General features: G+C 35.5%; 3 protein-coding genes across 3 annotated transcripts; all 3 read left to right on the plus strand.

The window, feature by feature from the left end:
- Positions 1-1,378: 1,378 nt before the first annotated feature.
- On the plus strand, positions 1,379-5,325 carry LOC125186148 (translation elongation factor Ts (EF-Ts)). Its single transcript, XM_048082483.2, has 9 exons — positions 1,379-1,535; positions 2,055-2,396; positions 2,464-2,636; positions 2,872-2,958; positions 3,165-3,339; positions 3,489-3,673; positions 3,830-3,955; positions 4,334-4,422; positions 4,932-5,325. Exons 2-9 carry the CDS (start codon positions 2,087-2,089, stop codon positions 4,975-4,977), a joined length of 1,191 nt encoding a protein of 396 aa, XP_047938440.1. The 5' UTR covers positions 1,379-1,535; positions 2,055-2,086; the 3' UTR covers positions 4,978-5,325.
- Positions 5,326-6,840: 1,515 nt separating this feature from the next.
- LOC125188704 (transmembrane 9 superfamily member 12) lies at positions 6,841-11,332 on the plus strand. Its single transcript, XM_048085710.2, has 2 exons — positions 6,841-7,008; positions 8,991-11,332. The coding sequence occupies exon 2, from the start codon at positions 9,047-9,049 to the stop codon at positions 11,045-11,047; it is 2,001 nt and encodes a 666-aa protein (XP_047941667.1). The 5' UTR covers positions 6,841-7,008; positions 8,991-9,046; the 3' UTR covers positions 11,048-11,332.
- Positions 11,333-11,702: 370 nt separating this feature from the next.
- On the plus strand, positions 11,703-16,520 carry ATG18B (autophagy 18 B-like protein). The gene is made up of 11 exons (XM_048086011.2): positions 11,703-12,083; positions 12,151-12,224; positions 12,800-12,873; positions 13,027-13,136; positions 13,230-13,321; positions 13,839-13,951; positions 14,619-14,738; positions 15,357-15,502; positions 15,791-15,898; positions 16,047-16,112; positions 16,276-16,520. The coding sequence occupies exons 1-11, from the start codon at positions 12,025-12,027 to the stop codon at positions 16,391-16,393; spliced, it is 1,080 nt and encodes a 359-aa protein (XP_047941968.1). The 5' UTR covers positions 11,703-12,024; the 3' UTR covers positions 16,394-16,520.
- The last annotated feature ends 18 nt before the right edge of the window (positions 16,521-16,538 follow it).

Raw genomic sequence — 16,538 nt, forward strand, 5'->3', positions numbered from 1 at the left:
TTAATTTTATAGTAGCTTGTCCTGCGAGTTTGTAATTAGTGACACTAGTAAATTAATTCGAATTTATAAAGATAAAACAATGTCTACATCAAATAAAAAAAATAACTAATTAATTATGTAGTATAACAAAAATTTAATACTCCATTCAATGTATTTAATAAAATTATATAGTATAAAAATTACTTGTATATCATAATCAGTAATCAATAAATACAACAAAAGATCAAATAATTTACAAAGTGAATCTATTCTAATTATAAATCTTTATCACTACAATTACCATGATTACACCATTATATATTTATTTAAACACAAATAATAAACTCTAACAAAATCAATGACATTCTCTCACCTATAGATCCTGTATTTATGTATTTACAACATTTACTCACACATCAATCCGAAGAACATGGAATGCAATTCAGCACATAAAACGGGTAATCGATTTCACCAATGTACCATTGATTTCACCATAATTTTGTACTAGATCAGCCAATTTTTGCGTGTGTTAATCGTACTTAATCGCATAAGAAATAGATTCAAAATGGCACGCATTCCACCATTCAAAGTGTCATTAAAGAATCTAAAACTGGATTGGAAATTCAATATGCTTTTATTTTTATGATACATATAAGAATTTCTAACAAATCTGATATCTACGAAATAATTAAACATATAATATAGTTAGACTGACATACATGGATGCTCCTTAACAAAATAATGTACTGATTACATCATTTTTTTGCAAGAACAATGAATGGAATAATAGATTCGATGACGGAAAAAGATTGCTTTGAAATATGTCGTTGATAATTCCCCTTATATAGCCTTCATCTACGAAGATGAATATTCAGTTAATTTACAAAACCCTTTTACTTCCGCTTTCCTCCTTTATCACAAAGAATCAGAAAAAACTTTTCACTTCCGTAATTTTATTACTCCCCTCATCCTACTATAAGTGCATATTTTATTTTTGAATGTCTCATTCTAAATAACACATTTTTAAAAATAGAAACATTACTTTTCATCCACTCATATTTTATTATCTCCACTTTATCATAAAATAATACTATATAAAATCTCGTATCGAATTAGAAAGGCTCCACTCACAGTGAGACAGAGGAAAGAGGAAGTATGATATATATATTGCCGTTTCCAAATAATCAATGACATAATTTTATTGTTTCATGCTCTTAATAGATTATTAATCAATTAGTTTTAATGGCGTCATTGTTTAGTGAGATTTAGCCAACTGTTTATAAAAAAAAATGCTTAGAGAAGTTCGTCGACATTTCCGAATAAAGAGTGAAATAATATTTCAGCGTAAAATCACTAAAATAGTGATTACTAGTAAGTTAAAGTTATTTGGATAGAGATAAGTTTTTCAAAGTTGAGTGAAAACGTCGTCGTTTGCACTTTGCAGGCACAGCAGCCGCCGCTGCTGCGTTGCGTTACCTGTTTTCCTTAAACCCTCTGAAAACCCAAGCAGTTCAAAAATATCTACAGTTCACGCGGTTCAGGACTCCGGCGGCGAGGTAAATCTCTCTCTGAATCGGGGTCTTATTACCCCTGATCTGCTCAAATTTAACCCATCTGTGGAATTCAATGAATTATATTGAGAAATGGATTTCTGTCGTGATTAAGAATCGAAGGGATTTTGTCGATTCAACCAATTTCAGATAATGGATACTTTGTCAACACTCGATTTGGAATATTAGGGGTTTTCATACTTTACTTTGTTTGAGTTTTGGGAGGAGATTTTGTGATTTAAATTGGAATGGCGCAAGAATTCGCTCCAGTTTTATGGCATGTATGCTAGTTTATGTAGCTCAATATTGTCAGTGAGATTGTACTATCGAATTGAGGAACTGTGATTGGATAGTAGAATTGTATAATGGGTGTTTGAAATCTAAGTTTCTGCAGTAGTTATTAGCATTGTATACCTAAAGCAGTCATAATTATGCATCTGTACATGTTCAAGATTTGGATTTGTTGATACACTCATTTATCATTGTGGGATGGAATTCTCTTAATGCTCATGTTACTGCTACCAGGTTTTGACTGTTAATCCTTTATAATAATTGGGATGGGCTTGACACATTGTATGAAGCGTCCAGTTGAAATTCTATACAAAAGGCTGATTAGGCCGGTCAGCCATGGCCATGCTTCTGTCGCGCAAAAAGGAGTCTTATTTACTACACTCTCGGAAAGATATGCTGCTGGTGTACCAAATAATTCCAGATGTATCAATAGCTTTGGAATACTCTTCACTCGGAATTACGCATCTGCAGCATCCTCATCTGAACAAGTTAACCTCATAAAACAGCTGAGGGAAAGAACAAGTGCTCCGATGAAGGAAGTAAAATCTGCTCTTGTTGCTTGCGACTGGGACATTGGTGAGCCACAAATGTCCTTCTCTCTTTTATTTTCAATTGATGCATTATTTATGGTGGGTTACTCCAGAGGCTGCACAGAATGAGTTAAGGAAAAGAGGGGTTGCTCTTGCATCAAAGAAATCTTCTCGAACTGCTGCGGAGGGTTTTCTTGCATTGGCTCAGGATGAAAAGAAGGCGATTCTTGTTGAACTCAACTGTGAAACAGACTTTGTTGCCAGGAATGAAATATTTCAGCACTTGGTAAGTATGGGACTCAACTATTCTCATTTGCGCTCTAGTATTTCATCATTAGCTTCATTACTTCACTATAGTCGCTAGTACTTTTTGATTAAGTAATACTACTGTTAAGCATAAAAACAATTATACTCTTTGAGGATCTATTTTTCCAAGATTAATTTTTATTTATAATTATAGTTGTGTTCCCAAGCTTGATCTATACACTAATATGCCTTTCATGCAAACTATGATTTTTTAGGCCTTATGCTTGGCAAAATCTGCTTTAGTGATCGAAGGTTCTTCACAAGCATCTGCAGCTATTCCAGTCAGTCCCGAGTCTCTGGAGGTGAGTTACTTTGTTAGGAATTTATGGAGAAGACCACACATTGGTTTGACTAGTCATGATGCTACTATCTGTTTCCCCCGTTGTGCTTCGTTCTAACTTCAATATATTTTAAAATTCTTGCGGAGATCTCACAAATTGTTTTGTTGCATTGATTTATTCCGCAGGTTTGATTAAAGTCCATGATTCATATTATATTTCTTTTACAGGATTTAAAGATAAACTTTGACCATCCTAAGCTAACTGGAGAGAAAACAGTACAAAATGCAATTACGGAGGTGGCTGTCATGACGGGGGAGAATGTCAAACTTGGAGGAGGTTTTGCAATATCTGCACCTTCATATGGTGTCCTGTCTACATATCTTCATACAAGTCCCATGCCAGGTAACTAGCTTTCTATTTTGTTATAAAGGTCTGATGGAGTTGCTTGTATGAGTCTCCTCTTACTCATATGAGGATGAATGTGTTATTCAAATATTAATGTGAAATGCTATGTCAGTGGACTCACTACTAATATTACTTCAAAAGTTCAGGTATAGGACGCATTGCTGGACTTTTATCTCTTGAGGTAGAGGATAAGAATGCTCCTTTGGATGCTGTACAGCGTGTTGGATCACAAATAGCAATGCATTTAGTTGCTGCAAAACCATTGTTCCTGTCAAAAGAAGATGTTACTGCTGATGCACTTGGCAATGAGCGTGATATTCTTAGGTCTCAGGTACCTGTTGGATATTTTCTTACCTTTTTACCTTCTATATATGGTTAACAAAAAGTATGTGTCTCTACCTCGTGGAACTTCAAAATGTAAATCTGCCTTGATCTGGATGTCCATATTTCAGTATTGGAAGTAAATATATATCTCTATCTTATGCAGGCAGAGAAAACCGGGAAGTCTCAGATGGCTATAGATAAAATGGTTGAAGGTCGCCTAAGAAAGTATTATGAGGAAGTAGTCCTCTTGGAGCAGAAGTTTATCGTTGACGATTCAGTAAACATAACGGTGAGTTAGCATCTTTAGATGTTACTTTTCTTTGGCTTGTAATTTAGCCTCAATTCCCACATACTTTAAGTTATTCAAAATTTCAAAGTGATTCTTCTAAATCTAATGGAAGATGGAAGTGTTGCAAATAATTAGTTTTGCCTTCATCTGTTTGAACCTAAACCCTCAAAATAAGAAGCATTGATTCGCACTTCAGATCAGCAACAGCTTCTTGCTGAATCTCTCTTCGAATAACAAGAGTTGGCTTGAAAGCAATTATAATTACAACTTATCACAGAACACTTATTTAGTTACATTAACAATGGTTGTGTGAGGTGCAGATTGATTTTGTGGCAATGTTACGGATCATTGATATATATATTCTGCTACTTTTTGCAGAAAGTGTTGGCGAATCTGTCCCAGGAAGTAGGATCCACTGTGAAGATCAGGAATTTTCTGAGAGTTGAAGTTGGTGAAGGGGCTAAAAGGTAACTTCTGTCTACATTTATACTCTCTCTTTTATTGTTAAATGAACATAAATCTAAAGGCCGCGTCACAGTGGACTCGAATTCAAGCCTTTTGTCCTCGAGCGCTAACCACTCTCTCTTACTTCATAAACATGGATAAAGTAGTAAATAAACGTTTGATTCTTGGTCGGCTATAAGGTATTGCATGTATTATCACAATCTTCATAAGCTAATTATTGATGCACTCCATTCTTTTATCACGCATCCTTCTTGTTCCCTTTGTTCATTGTCCTCTTCTTAGTCACATTTCCTCACCACCTCTAAATGCAAGCAGACTTCCTCCTTCATCATCTTCTTACTTGCAGCGAGAGTTGCCAGTAGGCAGTAGGGAATGTAGTGTAGAGCAGCAAGGATCAGAGGGTGTCATATAAATGAAAGGCATATTTGCACTGTCACATAATTCAAAACATAGTCGAACTTCTTGGCTGCTTTTTTATTCCTGCAATTTTTGATTGGCTTTCTTCGTGCAGGCTCGAAGCTGCCAGTGGAACAGAGCCTCTGTCTCAGACTGCCTAGAGACTAAGCAAACCCCTCCTCGATAACTTCACGTTTGTCGGTGTGAAGAAGTTTCTATGCTGCGTCAAGTGAGTCTTTGACATGAGAATACAATGACTTTTTTATGTATGATTGCCTATGAGTTTCTAGTTGAGTCGGCTTTGACATTGAGAACACAACTTGGATGAATTGCAAAATTTCTAGGAGATAGTTAGAAGTAGAATAATCACCGTTTTTCTATTTGCATTTTCATCTAGCAATAGGTGAACGAGATGATCTGTGATCCAATAAACTCTGTCTTTTGTCCAACATATGTTGAAAAGAATGAGATTCGGTTTCTCAGAATTCAATACAATGCATTTTCAAATAGGTATTGCTACTTTTTTTTACCTAAAAAAAAGGAGGGAAAGGAAAATAAATTGTCACAAATTGATTCTCAAACTTCTATGAAATTCATATTCTGGCCTCTGAAATATGATTCGATGGTACCTAAATGATATATTTAGGTGGTGTTCGGTTTTCAAGATAAAATAATACTAAGATACAATCTAGGATTGAGCTGTGAGATTATTTTAATCATAGGGGTTTAGCTATGACTAATTATCCCATGATTATCCATCTAGGATTGAGTCGTGGGATTGAATCTCATGAACCAAACACACTACAAATTTAGTCACGGATACAATCTTGCAAACCGAAATATTCATAGGTGTTTATATATGCGCTTGTATTTTCGAATAATACTGTGTAGGAGTAGTTTTTATAGAAAATGATGAGCATTAAATCTAAAAGGGAGTGATCAATTGCTAACTAATCATTTAATTGCTAATTACAACTAATTTAAGACCATATGATTTTTAAAAACTTGTGGGTCTACAATTTGTCATTTGTAATTTTCATTTTTATTAATTAAATAATAAAAGATAAAAAAATACTACCAAATTATGATTTTGGATGAAAATGTCAATATAGTATTTTGAAAATATCAATACAATGCTTTGAGAATGTCAACATAATGCTTTGAGAATTTTAACACATTGCTTATATTGACATTTTTCATGTATTATATTGACATATTTTATATATCATGTTGACATTTGTTGCTGTACGAAAAAATTGAAAATTTTTGAATTTTTTTTCAAATTTTGACACCGGAAGTGAGATCTCGTTAGAATCCCTATGAAATTATTTTTAATTTGATATATGTTGTGCGGAAAAATAATTTTAATCGAAAAAACTATATGCTTTTCAAGTTTTGAGATATTTTTCAAAAGTTAGTTATAACTAATTTGTTGTAAATCTAGGCCCTTAATTTGAATATCTAATGACTATTATTTAGTTATAGATAGCAATTAAGTATTGAGTTAGCAATATAACTATTCCTCTAAATCTAAATATACGTGCCCTCACACAGAATCTAGACATACATAATTGGAAGATCATTTAAAGTCAATTTATATTAAATTTATAAGTTAAATTCAAAATTTGATCAAATGATAAAGGGGTCACAAAAATCACAGATTTAAAATGAAATTTGATATTTCCCATAGACTTAAAGTTAAGTCACAAAAATCTTGAACTTATTGTGAATTTGTTTTGAAATAAGTTTTATTCCCAATTCAAAAATTTACATAAGTTGATGATCTTTTATATCATACCACTACATTTTATTTTATGTGTTTGATTATAATCAAATAGTCGTATTCATTCATCTAATTACTTGTATTTTTATGGAAAATTCCTACAAATCTTTAATTGTAACGAATTTTAAAGTTTGTAAAAATATAGTAAAATTTTTGGTCAATGATTTCGAGGATCTAATTCCCCAATAATAAGCGATGGATGGAGGCCTATGGCTAAAGTTGTCTTTTGATAATAAAAAAGATAATCAGATCTAAATCTATTCTTCCAAATCACGCGATACAGCATTGCTGCACCCATACAATACCAGCACGAATTTTCACACACATTCCACTCCACGAGAAAATTCTCCATTTCATAAGCTTGGCCTAAATCCTAATCTCCTTCCTTCCGGATTCAGATCCATAGTCGGTACGTTCATCTCCCTTGCTCCGCCTATTCGCATTTCTGGATTTGGAATTCACTAGTATTTTGAAATTCATCTTAGTTTCTCGATTTTTTCAATTTTCATTATTGAATTTGTGGCCATTTTCAAGCTCTTTGTGGTTAATTGAGTTATGTATCTGCTGCTATCAACGTTTTTTTACAAGGTCTGATTGCAACTGGTCTTGGAATGTAGATCTATGTTTGATACGATGAATCTGGTTGATAATTTTTTATTTGATAATCGATGAATCCGATTGCTGCACTTTTTATTGAGTTTCAGTGTGTTTTTCTTTTGCCTACCTCCTACAAGTGTCTGCACTTTTTATGCACTTATTCCTAAGGCACGCGGTGAAATACATAGGATTGTTGTTGTATATGGTTATGGGATTGTTTTTGTGTATAGATGTTGATTGGTTACTGAAGATTTGCATATGTGCGTCTGTTGAGGTAATTGGATTGGCGATCTCAGGTTCTTATTAGTTTGAGAGAATGCTAACGAAGGGATAGTAAAAGCAAATTCAGCTCTGGACACAAGTTAACTATTATATGTAAATTGTTTTCTGAATGCATTGCTGAACTGAAATGACAAATAATTATTAATTAAACATTGTTTAATTACAGCGCTCATTTATTCACCTTTTCCATTTGATCCCAATGTCATGATGTAGAATAATTAGTTATTGTTACTTTTGGCCCTAATGATTTGTACCAATATGGAGAAAGGTGTATTTGATTGATTTGTGCTCTATTTACCTTATTTGTCTGATATAGATATATTGCTATTTTATCAGATGCTCATGTAATATGTTCTAGCCTTTTACATCCGTGATGAAAAATGTCAGTTTCCAGATTAGTGATTATTGGTTGTAGCTTCAATAACAGGTGAATTGTGCTGCGTAAGTTGATGCCCAACAATCTTTGCATATTTCAATAAACTGTGTACCCTACCAGAATTTTGATTCACCATCTTCTCGAGATCACTATTCATTTACTAGCATGATGATAAAAAATTCCCAATAGTCATTTCTCAGGTAGCTATCAAAATGTATAAAAGGCCTAAACTACTAAATTTTGAGTGGTCTTTGACTCTCTTATGTGCCCAGATATTTAGCTAATTATTTTGAAGATCTATCATGACATAATCATAGTGGGGAACCTTAGGATTTGGTATGCATTGAGAACATAAGATAATAACCACACCAATCTGGCTTCTTGTTGATGTTACACTGCAATGGAAATTGCCAAGACTAAAGCACAATCTCTGCTTGCAAACTGTGTAAAAAAGTTATCGGTATGCTGTAAGATGTTGCCTTTTGTTTACTTATATGCTCTACCTGCTTCTATCATTTTTATCTTTGTTAGAACTTTGTCATGATCAGCAGTTGGCAGATAGGCTTAGCAGTTTGAACGATTAACCTTGTATTTTGTTAGCTATGTGGTATTTGTATTTGTGGCTAGTTAGTTACACTCATTACTTGAATTGAAGTCCTATGTAGGAAATTATTGGACTATATGAGCTTCTAGACGTGGAAATCCATTTTGTGCACATACTGTATATTTGATAGTCGCAAGTTAGTTTTAAATGCCTTCAAGAGAAAGTGGCATATCTAGAAGTCTACCTTTGAATTAGGACAAATTGTCGGTTTTTAATATTTTCTTCCCCATTGAGCAGTTAAACTTCTGCTGGATGGACAATGAAATGCATTCCAATAATTAAAGCGCACTATAACAGTATTAAGTATTAACTAGAAGCACTTTTAGGAAAATACATGCTTTGATATTTCTTTTCAGAACCTTGATTCAAGAGGTATGAGAAACATGCTTTAAATATGTTTTCTGGTTTATGTTTGGTTGTAAACATGTATTGTGTCCTTCAAAGCCCTGGGCTACGAATAAATTGTAAGACTTGTAGTCTTGAACTTAAATCAAGAAGCAGTATACTGATTGGGTGAATCTTCCTTTTGCAGATTTGATTTTTATGTCTTCATTTTAGCTTATCTCAAGTGGGTTTGGGGAATATTCTATGCTTTCCTTCTTTCGAGCAATGGCGTTCCCTTCAATTTCAAGAAGGAAATCATGCACTTTTTTCACGTACTTGATTCTTATATTCCAAGCCTGCAATGGTTTCTATCTACCTGGAAGCTATATGCATACATATTCACCAGGAGAGGAGATTTTTGCCAAAGTGAATTCTTTGACCTCCATTGAAACTGAGCTCCCCTTCAGCTATTACAGTCTACCTTACTGCAAGCCTCAAGGAGGAATTAAAAAAAGTGCTGAGAATCTCGGTGAGCTGCTAATGGGAGATCAGATTGACAACTCTCCATATCGATTCCGCATGAATGTCAATGAGTCTCTCTACCTGTGCACCACTCCTGAATTGAGTGAAAATGATGTAAAGCTTCTAAAGCAAAGAACTCGGGATCTGTATCAAGTGAACATGATACTTGATAACTTACCTGCTATGAGGTTTACCAACCAAAATGGGGTTAAAATTCAATGGACTGGCTACCCAGTTGGTTATACTCCTCAAAACAGTAATGATGACTACATCATTAACCATCTCAAGTTTAAGGTATTGATTCATGAGTATGAAGGGGCTGGTGTGGAGATAATTGGCACAGGTGAAGAAGGTATGGGTGTCATTTCAGAAGCTGACAAAAAGAAGGCTTCAGGTTTTGAGATTGTTGGTTTTGAGGTTGTCCCTTGTAGTGTTAAATACGACCCTGAGAAGATGACTAAGCTCCACAGGTTTGATACTGTTCCACCTGTCAGCTGTCCACAAGAGATTGGTAACTCTCAGATTATAAGGGAACACGAGAGGGTGACCTTTACATATGACGTGGAGTTTGTAAAAAGCGACATCAGATGGCCATCTCGGTGGGATGCCTACCTGAAGATGGAAGGTGCCCGTGTGCACTGGTTCTCAATTCTAAACTCGCTGATGGTGATTTTCTTCTTGGCAGGCATTGTTTTTGTCATATTTTTGAGAACAGTGAGAAGGGATCTGACTAGGTATGAAGAGCTGGACAAAGAGGCTCAGGCCCAGATGAATGAGGAGCTTTCCGGATGGAAGCTTGTGGTTGGGGATGTTTTCAGAGAGCCTTCCCATTCGAAGTTACTCTGTGTGATGGTCGGAGATGGGGTTCAGATTACCGGCATGGCCGTTGTCACTATTGTCTTTGCAGCTCTTGGTTTCATGTCACCAGCTTCACGAGGCATGCTGTTGACTGGCATGATATTGCTTTATCTCTTCCTCGGTATTGCTGCCGGTTATGTCGGTGTGAGAATGTGGACAACTATTAAAGGCACATCTACAGAATGGAGATCAGTTTCTTGGTCAATAGCTTGCTTTTTCCCTGGAATCGTTTTTGTTATTTTGACTTTCTTGAACTTTATCCTTTGGGGAAGTAAGAGTACTGGGGCTATTCCTCTCTCCTTGTACTTTATACTCTTGGCACTCTGGTTCTGCATCTCAGTGCCCCTCACTCTCTTGGGCGGACACTTAGGCACACGAGCTGAACCTATTCAGTTCCCTGTGCGCACTAACCAGATCCCTAGAGAGATTCCTGCGCGCAAATACCCCTCATGGCTTCTCGTTCTTGGTGCTGGAACTCTTCCCTTCGGAACTCTCTTCATTGAGCTTTTCTTCATCCTTTCTAGCATCTGGCTTGGGAGGTTCTACTATGTCTTCGGCTTCTTGCTTGTCGTTCTCTTGTTGCTAGTGATAGTTTGCGCAGAAGTATCTGTTGTCCTGACCTACATGCATCTCTGCGTTGAGGATTGGATGTGGTGGTGGAAAGCATTCTATGCCTCTGGTTCTGTTGCACTCTACGTATTCTTGTACTCCATCAACTATCTAGTCTTTGACCTCCAAAGTCTGAGTGGACCAGTGTCGGCTACACTTTATCTCGGGTACTCACTGATAATGGCAGTCGCGATCATGCTCTCTACGGGCACCATTGGCTTACTTACTTCGTTCTACTTTGTTCATTACCTCTTTTCGTCAGTGAAGATTGATTGAGGAATAGCATCGAATATAATGAGAGAGAGGCCACCTTTGCGGGCGTAGAAAATGTATCAGCAGCATTCTTAGGTTTTTCACCGAGACATTATAAATTCTGTACCTTGATTATATGTTACTGTAGAGCCAATTTGTCATTTTTAGCTACTTCGGTTTCTGCCATTTTCCCCTCATTTCATTCTAGTAGCCTCGCTTTTTTTTTTGTAATGCATCAAAGTAGAAAATGATTGTGATGAATTCTTGCTATTGTACCTATATATATGCTGATAAGGAGATTTGGACTAAGGTGGTTTTTACGCTTTTTCACTGTATGTTTGGTAAATTTTGGGGTGCTTTACCATTTTATATTTTGTTTGCAATTTTTTCAAAATTGTTTGTCCAATTTGATTAATTTCCACTTGAAAGCACTTGCTCAAATCAAATTAAATTTAGTGATGTTAATATATTCACTATTTTTAGCACCAAATACTTAAAATTTCAAATTGGGGGCTAATTTTGCAATTAGGGCAGTTGAATACTTGAATTTACCCTCTCTGTAAGAACTATACATATTAATACGGGAGGAGTATTATTTTTGCTTTTATTAATTAAGAAAAACTAACCCGACAATTTCAATAAAACTGACAAAATTTCTGGGCCAAAAATTTGATTGTTTGTTCGAATTGTTCATTTTCTCAATCTTGATTCATTGTTCTTCTTCATCATCTTGGTCGATCAAATTATGGGGCATATTGTTATTATGCTTGATTATTTTGACTCGTTGTGCGTTACTTGGTTTAAATGAATTTATGAGGGATGAATAATTATCACAATCAATTAATTGATGGACTTAGATAGTAACAATATAATAATTAAAATATGCTGCAATATGGAGTATATAAAGACTCAAGAGAGACGAGCATGGATCGAAGTGGAGTGAAGTTGAAGGAAGGATTTACAAACGACTTTGCTTCAAACAGCTGGGAATTCTGCCGCAAATGGCGAACCAATCATCTGCTCATCCGATTCTCTGCGCTTCCTTCAACCAAGACAACAGGTTTCGTTACTTACAAATTAATGATCATTCATCAATTTTAGATATCTTAATGCTTTCTTCCCCTCAGCTGCTTTGCAATTGGAACCAAAGACGGCTTCAAAATCTTCGACTGTGATACCGGAAGGCTCCTCTATGAACGAGGTAACGTTTTGGCCTCCAAATTCAGTTCCGCTCCTTTTCCTTTTTCCTTTTCTTTTTCTTTAGGGTGTGGAATTGAATAAATTTCTTTATGTATTTGCGTATATGAGCATCGGAAAAAAGTGTGCGTTTGTATCAGGATCATGTGTGCGGAAATTGGATGGGTAATTGATGGTTATTTGAGTTAAAAAAAGATGTTTAGACTGTAGTTGACAGCATAGAGATAGGGATGCTGGCATGACCTGACCACTTCATTTCATTCGTTATGTATGTTTTGCGAAAGTCATCGATGATGATGATGGTATCATTATTGAATTAGACATAAGTGGTATGGTATGATGACTAAGGAATTGTGTGCTAGCTTAAGTGGTTTAGTTCTTGATTAATCTTCTAATACAAGGGGATGGCTATGCACCCAGGCTACGAGTAAACTTTAGCAATTCACGTGGCATGCCCTGGTAATATGCAGTTTGACTTCAACTGAATCAAAGATTACCATGAATGTGAAAATCATAATGTTCATATCTGTATTTTGAACTAATGAAGATCTTCTAATGGAATTCAATTTCTTCTGCTAGCTATTGGTGCATTCGTCATTGTTGAAATGCTATACAGGACAAATCTTCTCGCCATAGTTGGGGCTGGTGAACAGGTTCCTTCAGCTTACTTATTACACTACTTCTATGAAAAGTCATTGTTTTTTATCACAATAGCCATTATTCCATTCTTCCATCATATTGTTAATTTTCCTTCCTAATAGTACTTATTTATTTATAACCTCTTGTTTTTCACCTGCCTGCGCTAGCCTTCTTTGTCACCAAGGAGATTATGTTTGTTCAATATCGTTAATGGAACTTCACTCAGAGAACTCAACTTCTTGACTTCTATTCTCGCTGTTCGTATGGATAGGAAAAGGTATTATTCCATATTTGTTTCTTTTATGGTTCCCCATGTGAATTTCTGTCCAATTAATTTTATGAGTTATAAATTCATTGACTGTTCGTACAGATTGATAGTTTTGTTTAAAGAGCAAACCTACATCTATGATGTTAACAGCTTGGAAAAAAAGCAGATTATTGATACAGTGCCTAATGTACAAGGTGATTTTGAAATACTCTATTTTATCTTACTTCAAAGCATAAGTTGTTTACATCTGACCTGCTCAGCTTCTGCATCCAAGTGGTTTCTAACTGAAGGAACTTTTAATAGTACATCTAAATGTATCCTTACAACACTCTGATGGGTCATGGCTGTGACCTTCGAAGTTACTCCCCACCCCTATTTCTCTTTTACTAATCTAACATTGTTTGCGACAGCTTCCCTTCTATAACTGAACCTTACTGTTTTAGAGAGGAAGGGGAAGAGGCAACTAAGGTTGAGAAATACTTTTCCGAGAAAGGTCTTACTAAATTGGGATTAGTTATCGCTAATAACATCACCAAGTCAAATTAGAATGACATATAATTGAATCCAGTACCTCTTCAGTGCCATGATTTTTTTTTTGCTTGGTTGTGAATATCGATGAGCTTAGCATTGCATAAACAATGGAAGTTTGATGTTTAAATCTTTTGATATCACATCTTTTGATGACTCGCTCAGCTCTCCTTTTTTGTTCAGGACTTTGTGCATTTTCTGCTTGCGTGGATAATCCCTATTTAGCTCTTCCCGCTAGTACAACAAAAGGGTCTTTGCTAGTCTACAATGTAGTGGATCTGCAGTCACACTGTGAGGTTGTGATCTGAATTCTGATTTTTCAGCTGATTTTTTACTTGATGAAATGTAGTTAGATATATCATGTATATTTGCGTCAACTTTACCATATCTCCCCATCATCTGTTTTAATGAAATTCAAGTGCTTCATAACATTTATAATTGTTTCATACTTCATTCCATGTCCTTGTAATAATCCTAGCTTTCTACATGTTTTGGAGGTTTTAGAGGGTTTCCATGCATATCTCTGTCTCTCTATAGGGATTTCCCAGTATTGTTCTAAGGCATTAAAGATTTCAATCCCTATTGAATCTGATCTAGTGTCTGAAAGTCCATCTTAATATTCTCATCACCCGAGCCTCGTTCTTTCCACAGTCTTATTTAGTCTCCAAACACTCTAATCCATAACGCATCATCAATATCATAGCTGTATTTAAAATTGGTTCTGCGTTGATCAAGAACCTATATGTATATATATATATTAACATAACTTCTGTTGGAATGTAAATAATTCATTTGCTGGTATGGAAGATAACTTGGATGCATTGGCTCTGCTTCATGTCCTGTGTGCTACTTTTGATGTTTTGTGAGAAGAGTTTACTTGTTATGCCTTGCTAGTTGATTTGGTGACAAGGAATTTCTTGTCTCCACTCCACTTTTCTTACCTAACTAGAGGGTAAATTGCAGATAGACGCCCATCGCTCGCCCCTAATTGCCATGGCTTTTTCTTCAAATGGGACGTATATAGCTACAGCATCTGAACACGGAACTATAATCAGAGTTCATCTAATCTCTGATGCAACTAAGGTGAATCAGCAAATATTTAGCCATGCTATGCTCAAGCATGTTTGCTTCCAATTTCTTTGAAATCCTTGAGCTTCTTAGTTAAATATTTTCTGCTTTGCTTTCGGATGTGATGGTATAGATTTCGCCCTGATTAGCAGGTCAAGATCTGTGCCTAAATATTGCTCCTAATAGAACTTTTCATAATCACGTAAAGGTTAATTGATGGTCATCAATAAAGGAGTGCTGTATTATCACTAAGTCCTTACTTTTGTATCAGTGATTAGAACCACGTCCTTTATGCTTATCTTCACCATTTGCAGATCTAATTTTAATAACGACTATTGTAATGAAATCTTAAAAGTTACTTAGATGTACTTAATCTGGATATCCAGCAGATATAATACTCCCTCGTCCCTTTGTAGCATAGTCATATTCCTTTTTGAGCCGTCCCGCTGAAGCTGAGTCATTTCCTTTTTGGGTGAAAATTAGAGATTTTAACTACATATTAGAGTATTAATTAATGATCCCCTTACAAAATTTTGTATTTTGTTGAGATATTTGCACTTTAACGACAGCTTCTGCAATTTGCTGAGTTGTCTACTTCTTATATTGGGAGCTCAGCTGTCTTATGTTTGTCAGTCATACAGTTTCCGTAGGGGTACATATTCGTCGACGATCTTTTCCCTGTCATTTGGGCCTTCAGCTGATCTTCCAGATATTCTTCTTGCTACAAGCTCTTCAGGTTCTGTTCACATTTTCTCCCTGGGCTTTGATCTTAATGAAAGGTAATGGCTTATAACTGTACTTCTCCTGATTTTCTTAATGCTTTATCGTCCATTTGACAAGTCAGTTTATTTTGGCTGTCAAATTGACATCGAAATGAGATTGTTGTCTTTTAGATTCTTAGTTGCCAAAAATCGATGTACATTGTTTTCTGTTCCTTTTGAAGAAATGACCAAATTGATCTTACTCGTTTGTCCTTCCTGAGGGACTCTTTACTCTAGCTACATTTGCATGCTTGTAAACTGATTCTCGTGTATAAGTGTGGTTATATTGTTGGTATTCAAGAGCAGAAAGTCAAACAGCCTTCTTGGGTCAATAATTCCTGGTTCTGTTAGCGATGCACTGGATCCTGCTCATCATCTTGTATTCCATCATGCTTTCTCAGCTGGAGTCAGAAGGTTAGTTTACTCAATCAAGATATATCATTGATGGCTACTACACTCTTATTTGGCATTTAGAAATTCTGGAATAACTTGCAATCAGTAGTCCATGATTATCCACTTCTTCGAGGCCTCAACTAATCTCTTTCTCCACTTTTATTTTCAGTAATGCTGTAGTTCAGAAGATAGAGAAAGCCAGTGGTTCATCAAATCCCGAACCTGTTGTGTTGAGGTAAGTTACACTTGATTCAGACTGCCTTTGGTATCTTGAAAATTCAGACTAATTTTCATGCTATTTCTTGCATAAGGTTCGTTCTCAAATCACTGTGCATCACCTGGACATTGTTTTTTACCAAATTCGAATATCTAATGGAGTTTCATGTCTAATTTTGTAGAGCCACCATATCAATGATTAGCTTCAGTGGATACTATCAAGAATATAGTTTGAGAATAAACAACAAAAACGAAGCTACATGGACATTGGAGCGCAGGTTCAAAGCTATTGCAGAATAACTGTAGAGAGTTCATGATTTAATTCAAATGTACAGAATCTTCTTAACCATGATTGAAAGCCGTTATTACGTTTCTGTTATCAGATTGATTGCTTCCCTGTTTTACCACTGCAGAACTTAAATTTGAATTTCTGGCTTATTTTATT

This window comes from Salvia hispanica, chromosome 5 (genome assembly GCF_029641045.1).
Source record: "Salvia hispanica isolate PSC_SH4W2 chromosome 5, Shi_PSC_v1, whole genome shotgun sequence".
Taxonomy (NCBI): Eukaryota; Viridiplantae; Streptophyta; class Magnoliopsida; order Lamiales; family Lamiaceae; genus Salvia; species Salvia hispanica.

Coding starts and splice junctions, on each gene's coding strand:
- LOC125186148 (XM_048082483.2), top strand. CDS start 2,087: ATGGGCTTGACACATTGTATGAAGCGTCCAGTTGAAATTCTATACAAA. Junction 2,637..2,871: donor ATGAAATATTTCAGCACTTG/GTAAGTATGGGA, acceptor ATGATTTTTTAG/GCCTTATGCTTGGCAAAATC. Junction 3,674..3,829: donor GTGATATTCTTAGGTCTCAG/GTACCTGTTGGA, acceptor TATCTTATGCAG/GCAGAGAAAACCGGGAAGTC.
- LOC125188704 (XM_048085710.2), top strand. CDS start 9,047: ATGCTTTCCTTCTTTCGAGCAATGGCGTTCCCTTCAATTTCAAGAAGG.
- ATG18B (XM_048086011.2), top strand. CDS start 12,025: ATGGCGAACCAATCATCTGCTCATCCGATTCTCTGCGCTTCCTTCAAC. Junction 12,084..12,150: donor TCCTTCAACCAAGACAACAG/GTTTCGTTACTT, acceptor TCTTCCCCTCAG/CTGCTTTGCAATTGGAACCA. Junction 14,739..15,356: donor TAATCTCTGATGCAACTAAG/GTGAATCAGCAA, acceptor TATGTTTGTCAG/TCATACAGTTTCCGTAGGGG.